The sequence below is a fragment of the Cervus elaphus genome, chromosome 21, assembly GCF_910594005.1.
Source record: "Cervus elaphus chromosome 21, mCerEla1.1, whole genome shotgun sequence".
NCBI lineage: Eukaryota > Metazoa > Chordata > Mammalia > Artiodactyla > Cervidae > Cervus > Cervus elaphus.
In genome coordinates, this window is record NC_057835.1 from 71596011 (window position 1) to 71605245 (window position 9235).

General features: G+C 41.6%; 1 protein-coding gene across 2 annotated transcripts; it reads left to right on the plus strand.

Moving 5' to 3' along the window:
- The first annotated feature begins 866 nt into the window (after positions 1-866).
- RBM12B (RNA binding motif protein 12B) lies at positions 867-8803 on the plus strand. 2 transcript variants are annotated; one of them, XM_043880543.1, is made up of 3 exons: positions 867-1022; positions 4214-4258; positions 4822-8803. In XM_043880543.1, the coding sequence occupies exon 3, from the start codon at positions 4850-4852 to the stop codon at positions 7826-7828; it is 2979 nt and encodes a 992-aa protein (XP_043736478.1). In that variant the 5' UTR covers positions 867-1022; positions 4214-4258; positions 4822-4849; the 3' UTR covers positions 7829-8803. The 2 variants fall into 2 exon arrangements, with proteins under 2 accessions (XP_043736478.1, XP_043736479.1); XM_043880544.1 differs by having other exon boundaries at positions 874-1268.
- Positions 8804-9235: the final 432 nt, after the last annotated feature.

Here is a 9235-nt window from a genome sequence, read left to right on the forward strand (position 1 = left end):
CCTGCAATGCAGGAGACCTGGGTTCCACCCCCGGGTTGGGAAGATCCTCTGGAGAAGGAAATGGCAACCCACTCCTGTACTCTTGCCCGGAGAATCCCGCGGACAGAGGAGCTTGGTAGGCTGCAGTCCATGGGGCTGCAGAGTCAGACACAACTGAGTGACTTCACTTCACCCACCATACCATAATTATTATCATTCTCTTATTTGAATAACTGTTGATGTTGACGGCTGCCTTTTGGAATTGAGAGAAGACCATGGAGGCTGGAAACTGAAGTCTCTCAGTCATGTCCGATTCTTTGCGACCCCATGGACTGTAACCTACCAGGCTCCTCTGTTCATAAGATTCTCCAGGCAAGAATATTGGGAGTAGGTTGTCATTTCCTTCCCCAGGGGATCTTCCCGACCCAGGGATCGAACCCGGGTCTCCCACATTGCGGGCAGACGCTTTACCGTCTGAGCCACCAGGGAAGCCAAAGAAACAAAAAGGGGACAAAAAGGCCTCCGCGCCCAGGAGTCCCATGGGGCCTTGCTCAGCATCCAAAAGTGTTTCCTCTGCTTTTGCGAGTCTTTTCGTAGCCCTTGGGAATCACGAACGTTCGTCCAGTGTACTTCGGCTGTTACACAGGTTTCCCATCACAGCCATGTGCTGACCCCAAACTTCTGTTAACGGAAGCTCTGTGCCAGCCCCGAGGAAAGTCCCGCGCGGCGCAGGCTCTGAGCATGCCCAAGAGGTCGGTCCCGCCGGGCCCCCAGGCGCCGCCTCCCTCCCTCTTGACAACGGGAAGTCTGCGAGCGTTAGGGCGCGTGCGCAGACGGGGCCGGGGCGGCGGGGGAGGGGGTAGCGGGACGCCTGCAGAGCGCATGAGCAGAGCCAGTGTACGTCCGTTTGTCCGGAGCGAAGGGGCGAGAGTGGGCGCCATCTTCTTCTGGGCTCGCTGAGGGCTCTCCTGGCTCTGGGGAGGCTGCTGCGGACGAGGAGTGCTCCCCGCCCCCAGCCTTGGGGTTCCGACTCGGCGGCAGCGGTGTGTGTTTGATCGCCCGAGTGCGAAGCAGTTACCGCAGGGGCGTCGGGCGTGGGGAGGGCTTGGCGGCCGGGAACGAAGCGCAGGGAAAGGCGGGGCCGCGCCAGCAGCGAGCGTAGCTTCTGCCGTCAGGGCACCCTCTTTTCCCTGCTAAACGCACCCGACTTCCCCGGCACCCTCCATGTGGTGTCGTGCGTGCCCTTGCCAGTCGGTTTGAGAGAGTGGAGATCTGGAAGGATTCCATAGGTACTGGTTTTTCTTTGCTATGTCATCGTAGTCAGTGGTGGCAGGAAAAGCGCTTGGAGGCCCGGCTAGTTTTAGGCTTGAGGGGAGCCCGAATGTTTAGATGTAGGGACAGCTCACCCTTGGGCGAGTCGGGGCGGAATGTTTGCCCTTGAGCCGGTGTACCGGAAAGGCACGGAGGTTGGGTGGTCCAGGTTGATTTGAAGGCTGATTTGGCTGAAGGTCTGGCAAGAGCATCGGATCCCACGTAGGAACTTTGGCCTGGAGCAAAAGAAGGAAGCTCTGACCCCTGGGAGTATGGACAAAGGCTTTTTGGGCTATAGAAGCAATGCCTTCGGATGATCCCCATTTGAGGAGGATGGATGTTAATGGGAATTCCTGTGCCGTGTGGATTCGTCTTCATTTCCAGTTTCTACTGGGGACTTGGCTCTGTCGTCATGCCTTTGGCTTTTGATTTTAATCATCTACGTTATAAAAGGATAAAAAGGCAAATCGTCATAAAGAATCCTTATGGAGTGGGGTAGATTATTTTCTACAGGGTTCACTCTTGCATTTTAAATGTACTTCATCATGACTTTAGGTTTTAAGAAATAGCAGTTATCTCTCCCTCACCATGTCTGGAAAATGACTTGCTATTCTCTAGTTAAGATAAATGGATCTGAGATAATACCATTTCAAGTTAGCTTTCCTCCCTTTTCCCTCTAAGGCTTGATTAGAAAATAAGCATTTCGTGGAGTTTTTGTGATAATGATTAAGTGGGATGAATCGTTGGATAAAATCAGCTAAGTTATTTAAAATGAGCTTGTTAATTTCAGCCACATACCCTTAAATGAGCTTTTAAGGATTCACTTGCCTTTTTTTTTATAGGTTAGAAGTTGTAATAGCTCACTGTCTTTAAATCAACACAGCTATAAAGATGGTTTTGTTGCATTCATAAGAAGAAACATTTTAAATGTAGAGTAGGGTTTTTTGCTTTTTGTGTAGTGTTCTAAGAATAGAATTTCTGGGGTATTTGCTTAGGAAAATCACGTGGAAACCACAGGAAAGTTGCTCATTTTGATAGCTGGTTTCTTATAGATGATCTCCTAAGTGTATTTCTGTAGAGGGCTAAATAGTACATTACCCTTCTATTTCAAGGGCAAAAAAGTTTTAAGCAATAGTTATGTTTCACTGTGGCAAATTAGAAATTTTTTTAATATTCTTGAATTGGAGTTCATGAATTTGTACTCATGAAACTACTTAGTTAAACTATTGCTTTCAAATTAGGATAAATTATAAGACTTTTAAAAATTTGACGGTAATTATTTTGTGAAATGAAATGTTTTCGGCTATTTTTGTAGATAGGTTTCCTTTCACATTTTTAAAAGTTTAGCAGAGATAAAATGTTTTACACTACTTTCTAAAAGTAACAGGAGCTAAGTCATTTTGCACAGGAAAGGGTCTTGGAATATTAATGTGAACAACTATTCCAGAAGCCATTTGTAGTTTTTATTAAAATGTTGGTGTGGGTTTTTTGAAGAAATTAAGCTTATACTCATTTTTGGGGTGGTTGAGGGGTATCATGCAGATATTGTCTAATAGACTAAGTTTTAGAACTATTTTTTATGTTCATTGTAATATTTAGTGGAACATAACAAAGATTTTTGATATGTCCTATGTCCACCCCACCATTTTCATGCATTAGTATTTTCTAGTCAACCTCACTAATACTTTTAATATCAATTAGGCATTGATAATTCAAATGTGTAAAAAATGCCAGTTAATTTCTTGATATCATCGTTAGTTGTAGTTTGAAAAGTAGCCTATGGACCCTTTTCAAAGGAAAATAGACTTTGCAGACCTCAAAGGCCATGTTTTCAGACAGCACTTTGTGGATGAGTGGTATTTAAGTGTAAGTACTGAATTAAAACACTTGCTCATTAAAGACATAATTTATAATCATTAACTTAACAGGTCTTAAAAAACATATTTGGTAAGAATACTTAGTTTGGGTATCTCTGAAAGTATTTGATGTAAGGAGTCTTGAGATTTTTCAATAGTTAATACTGATATCACCAAATATTCCAAATTAATGTATTCTTACTATGTTTCTACCTTTCTGCATAGTCATTTGGGTTTCCCCAGAAGGCAGGACAGTTGTTCAAAATAGGGTAAACCTATTAGCATAATAAAATTTGAGTGTAAGATACAGAGTAGCAATAGTAGACTATAAGAGTAGTAGAAATTGAGATTTTAGATTTTAGGGATATTTTACTATTTGTCTTAGTGGAGTCAGGAAATTGGGTTCCATGTTTGGAAGTGTGGGGTGTTTCTGTAGAACCTAAAATTATGTCCAGATGGTAGCCATTGGTTTGGATTTATTGCTTTAAAAATGGTTTTCTAAATTTATTGTATCATTTATTAATTTGATTTGCTCTTATGATTTGAAAGATTTACAGGAGAGTTGGAAATGATGAATTAGATACTGGTTTCTTCAAGTGGAAGATAGGGTTTTGGGAATTTTTGGTGTTAAATTGTCATTTTACTTGTAGAAAGGATTTTTAAAAATTGGTTGTAAAATTCACATCCAGTCAAATGCACAGACCTTAAGGATGGATTCATTTAGCCTTGATAAATTTATACTCTCAGGTAACCAGTAGTCCAATCAGAATATATAACATTTCTGTCACTTTTTTCTGGGGCCACTTTCAATTAAGGACCAGTTGTTAAGTTTTCAGATTTTTTTGTTTCTAAATAATTTGCAGATGTCTCCTTGGAATTTCTACCTTTTTGCTAAAAGATGATTAATTTTCCCCTTGGAACAAAGACAACCATTTTGTAATACCCTTAGTTATGCCTCCTTATATTGCTTCACTTTTAATAGGTAATTGTGAAGTGAATATCCTAATCTGGCGTTAAGGTCAATTACAGGGTCCAAGGATTAATTATATTTCATTTTCTTTCCACAGTTAAGTTGCTTTTACAGAATTAACAGGTCTGCAAGAAATAAAAAGGTAAGATATCCAGAGCTTAAGGCTTTTCACAGAGGCTTGAGAAAAAGAAAATTAGAATAGTACACCTGGGTATGCATGGCTTCTGTACTTTATGTCTGGCCAGTGATGCACTAGTGGTAGGCAGTTTGTTATCATGAGCAGAAATTATATACTGTCCATAGATGGCTTTTATAAGTATGTAAAATTTGTTGTGGTTGGTAAAATTCTTTAATCCACAAAGCTCTCATGTTTCACTAGCAGATCTGTCTGAAAATAGTTTGGTCTTGTTGTGAAGTAGCACTTGGCAGACTTACAGAGATGTGACATTTTTTTCTACTCACACTGTATAGGATAGGTGATAGGAAATGTTTCTTCAAAGTAGCTGGTTTATTTGTATATTTAGTTGGGTGAAAATTTATTCCATTTGTTTAAAGAATTAGATACAATCAATATCTTTGTGAACTCATATCTTGTTTTCATGTATAAATGCTGAAGAAGGTAGGGACCAGTAATTATTAAGCTTAGTTTTGGATTAGGTACTTCAAAAATAAGACTTGCTATTATGTGTACCTTTCTGTCTGCAGGTCATTATTGCTGTGGTTTGCGCTCAGCATGGCTGTAGTCATCCGTTTACTGGGGCTTCCTTTTATTGCGGGGCCTGTGGATATCCGTCACTTCTTCACGGGATTGACTATTCCTGATGGAGGAGTGCATATAATTGGAGGGGAAATTGGGGAGGCTTTTATTATTTTTGCAACAGATGAAGATGCAAGACGTGCTGTAAGTCGTTCAGGAGGGTTTATCAAGGATTCATCTGTAGAGCTCTTTCTTAGTAGTAAGGCAGAAATGCAGAAGACTATAGAAATGAAAAGAACTGACCGCATGGGAAGAGAGAGACCAGGATCTGGGGCATCAGGGGTTGGAAGCTTATCTAATTTTGTTGAGGCTATTAAAGAAGAAGGAAGTAATTCTGGATATGGTTCTCCGATTAATCAAGATGCTGGGTTTCATACTAATGGTACAGGACATGGTGATTTAAGGCCAAGAAAGACACGGCCATTGAAAGCTGAGAATCCTTACTTGTTTCTACGAGGCTTGCCTTACTTAGTAAATGAAGATGATGTACGTGTCTTTTTCTCTGGTTTATGTGTGGATGGAGTAATTTTCTTAAAGCATCATGATGGCCGAAATAATGGTGATGCCATAGTAAAATTTGCCTCATGTATTGATGCTTCAGGAGGTCTTAAATGTCATAGAAGTTTTATGGGTTCAAGATTTATTGAAGTAATGCAAGGCTCAGAACAACAGTGGATTGATTTTGGAGGTAATTTAATTAAGGAAGGTGAGACTTCTATGAGGACTGAAGAACATTCACCACCAAGAGGAATTAATGATAGACATTTTCGGAAACGATCTCATTCAAAATCTCCCAGAAGAACATGTTCTCGTTCTCCTCTCGGATTTTATGTTCACTTAAAAAATCTGTCTGTAAGTATCAACAAAAGAGACTTAAGAAATTTTTTTAGAGATACTGATCTGACAAATGAACAGATTAGGTTTTTATATAAAGATGAAAGAAGAACAAGATATGCCTTTGTGATGTTCAAGACGCTGAAAGACTATAACACTGCTCTGGGTTTACATAAGACTGTTTTACAATATCGTCCAGTTTATATTGATCCAGTTTCTAGGGAACAGATGCTGAAGTTCATTGAGTGTTATGAAAAGAAAAGACCAGCATCAGCAGAGAAAGAGAGACTTGGACAGGTCTCACAAAAACACTCTCAAGAAGGCTACTCTGGCCAGAAACTGTGCATATATATAAGAAATTTTCCATTTGATGTTACAAAAGTTGAAGTGCAGAAGTTCTTTGCTGATTTTTCTCTTGCTGAGGATGACATTTGCTTGCTTTATGATGACAAAGGAGTTGGTCTAGGAGAAGCGTTGGTGAAATTCAAATCAGAAGAACAGGCCGTGAAAGCTGAACGTTTAAACCGACGGAGATTCTTGGGGACAGAGGTGTTGTTAAGGCTCATATCTGAGGCACAAATGCAGGAGTTTGGTGTAAATTTTTCTTCAATGTCTAGTGAAAGAATGCATGACCATTCACAGTCTTGTGATAGAGATGATCATTCCCATTCATTTGACTCAAATGATCCACCAATATATGCATTTGGCCCTTCGGAAAACTTTAGGCATCAGCAAGAGGACTTGAGGCAACTGGACAATTTCAAGCATCCTCAGGGGGATTTCCGACTACCTGATAGACGCCCTCCAGAAGACTTTAGGCATTCCCCAGAGGATTTCAGGCGGTCCCCAGAGAACTTCAGGCGCCTTCGGGAGGAACACTTCAGGCGGCCTCCTGAGGAGGACTTCAGGCACTCTCGGGAGGAAGATTTCCGGTACCCAAGGGAGGAGGACTGGAGGCGGCCACCTGAGGAGGATTTCAGGCGACCCCCCAAGGAAGATTTCAGGAGACCCCAGGAGGAGGACTGGAGGCGGCCCCCAGAGGGAGACTTGAGGAGGCCACCAGAGGAGGATTGGAGGCGGCCTCCTGAGGAAGACTTCAGACGACTTCCCCCAGGGGAATGGAGGCGACAACCTGAAGAAGACTTTAGGCGGCCGCTAGAGGAGGATTTCAGGCGACCTCCTGAGGAGGACTTCCGGCGACCCCACCAGGAGGACTTCAGGCGGCCCCATGAGGATGACTTCAGGCGGTCTCCTGAGGAGGATTTCCGAGGTTCTCCCGACGACTTCAGGCGGCCACCCCCGGAGCACTTCCGGCGGCCGCCCCCAGAGCACTTCCGACGGCCGCCCCCGGAGCACTTCCGTCGGCCGCCCCCGGAGCACTTTCGGCGACCGCCTCAGGAGCATTTCCGGCGGCCACCGCAGGAGCACTTCAGGCGGCCATCCCAGGAGCATTTTAGACGACCGCCTCAGGAGCTTTTCAGGCGGCCTCCCCAGGAACATTTCAGGCGCCCTCGAGAGGAAGATTTTAGGCACCCACAGGATGAAGATTTCAGGGGCCCTCCGGATGAAGACTTTAGGCACCCTCCTGAAGAGGACTTCAGGAGTTCTCAGGAGGAAGATTTTAGAAGCCCTTCTGATGAGGACTTCAGGCGGCTCCCGGAGGAAGACCTCAGGGAAGCTCCAGAGGAGGACTCCAGAGTTCCTGACAGTTTTAGACTTCCTGGTGAGGAGTTTAGAAGCCCCCCTGATTTTAGAAGTCATCGTCCTTTTGTGAATTTTGGTCGCCCAGAAGGTGGCAAATTTGATTTTGGAAAGCGTAATATGGGAAGTTTTCCTGAGGGGAGATTTATGCCTGATCCAAAATTAAATTGTAATTCAGGTAGAGTAACACCTATTAAGATAATGAATCTTCCATTTAAAGCTAATGTTAATGAGATTTTAGACTTTTTCCATGGTTATAGAATCATACCTGATTCAGTTTCAATACAGTATAATGAGCAAGGATTACCTACAGGGGAAGCCATTGTTGCCATGATAAACTACAATGAAGCTATGGCTGCTATTAAAGATCTGAATGATAGACCGGTTGGCCCCCGCAAGGTTAAGTTAATTTTGCTCTAGAGAGCATTTCTAAATTCAGAATTATCTCCCCACAGTATTGATGCGGTAAAATGCATTTTTAAGTGTTTATTTTTAATTATCTAATGAAACATTTTGACCTGTGAACAGAAGAAATGTAAATAGTAGAATGTGAATCTGGTTTTCTTTTGCTTGCAAATTGCCATTCACTTTTTCTAACTTAAAAATATATATGCTTTTTTTTTTTTGATGGGGGTGGGGTGGGGTGGGCTGGGGGGAGAACTAATTCCCTGAGTGCAGTAATTTTTGTTGATGTCATGGGTAAATGTCAAGACTTGTATAAAGTAGAAAACTGTGTTTGGGGAAGACAAGTTTTATGTTTACTTTTGTTTCCATTCTGTAGTCTACATCTCTACCCGTATTGTATAAGGAAATGGTCAGTGACTGTTCAGGGTTAGCATTTTTATTGCTAACTGCCTGCAGAATTAATGCCCTCTTCCTTGTCTGAGATATTACTGTGTTAAGCCTCTCCTTAATCATAAATAGTTCAAAATTGACAGACTGTGAAGTTGAAGTTTACTTATTGTAAAAGGCTTAGGAAATTAACTTTCAAAGTTTTTATAAAAATAAAAAAATTGCAACTGAATAGATGAACTAATTAACTTGTATTTGTATATAGAGAAAAAAAAATTACAGCTTCTTTTGTGAAGGTTTTCAACAGCTATATTAAATAATATGACAGGAGGGACCAGACATTCTATAATAGTATATGAGTTCTTTGTGTAGTTCTGTGGTTTCTTCCAACATCTCATCAACCAAACTGATAAGATTTACTCAGTACTTAAAAGACAAAAAAGTAATTATAGGTACAAGGGGACCTTCAGGTTCTTGTTGTGACGAATCTGATAAATGGACATAGTTTGTGTTTATAGGAAGAATTTACTGATGATTTATATAACTTGTGGTTTTTTATTCTTAATTTCAAAACTTTTTTATCCGAAGATTCAGTGACTATAACAAGAATTTTGTGAGATTGAATTTTTACTTCTTTGATATTTGACACTGTAGAGATTTTGCAAATACTGGATTTGATTTTTCATACCATAATAATAATGCTAACATTGGGCACTTTCTATGTGCTAGGCAGTGTAAGTGCTTTACATGCATAATGTCAATCTTAATATTCCCTAAGAGGCTTACAAGTATTTATTTCACAAATGAGATAAATTCAGAGTTTAAGTAACTTGCCTAAAGTCATAGTTGTAAATTATAAAGCCAGTTTCGACCAGACTTACTCCAGTTCACGCTGTTAATACTTTGGCCTACTAACTTTGTTAAATGGTAGTTTTTAAATTTAGTAAGACCATGCTGGGCTTTCTTGGTGGCTCAGCGGTGAAGAACCTGCCTGCCAGTGCAGGAGACGTGGGTTCAATCGTGGGTCCGGAAGAT

Bases quoted from the DNA above. Each gene is read 5' to 3' on its own strand.
- RBM12B (XM_043880543.1), top strand. From the start codon at position 4,850: ATGGCTGTAGTCATCCGTTTACTGGGGCTTCCTTTTATTGCGGGGCCT.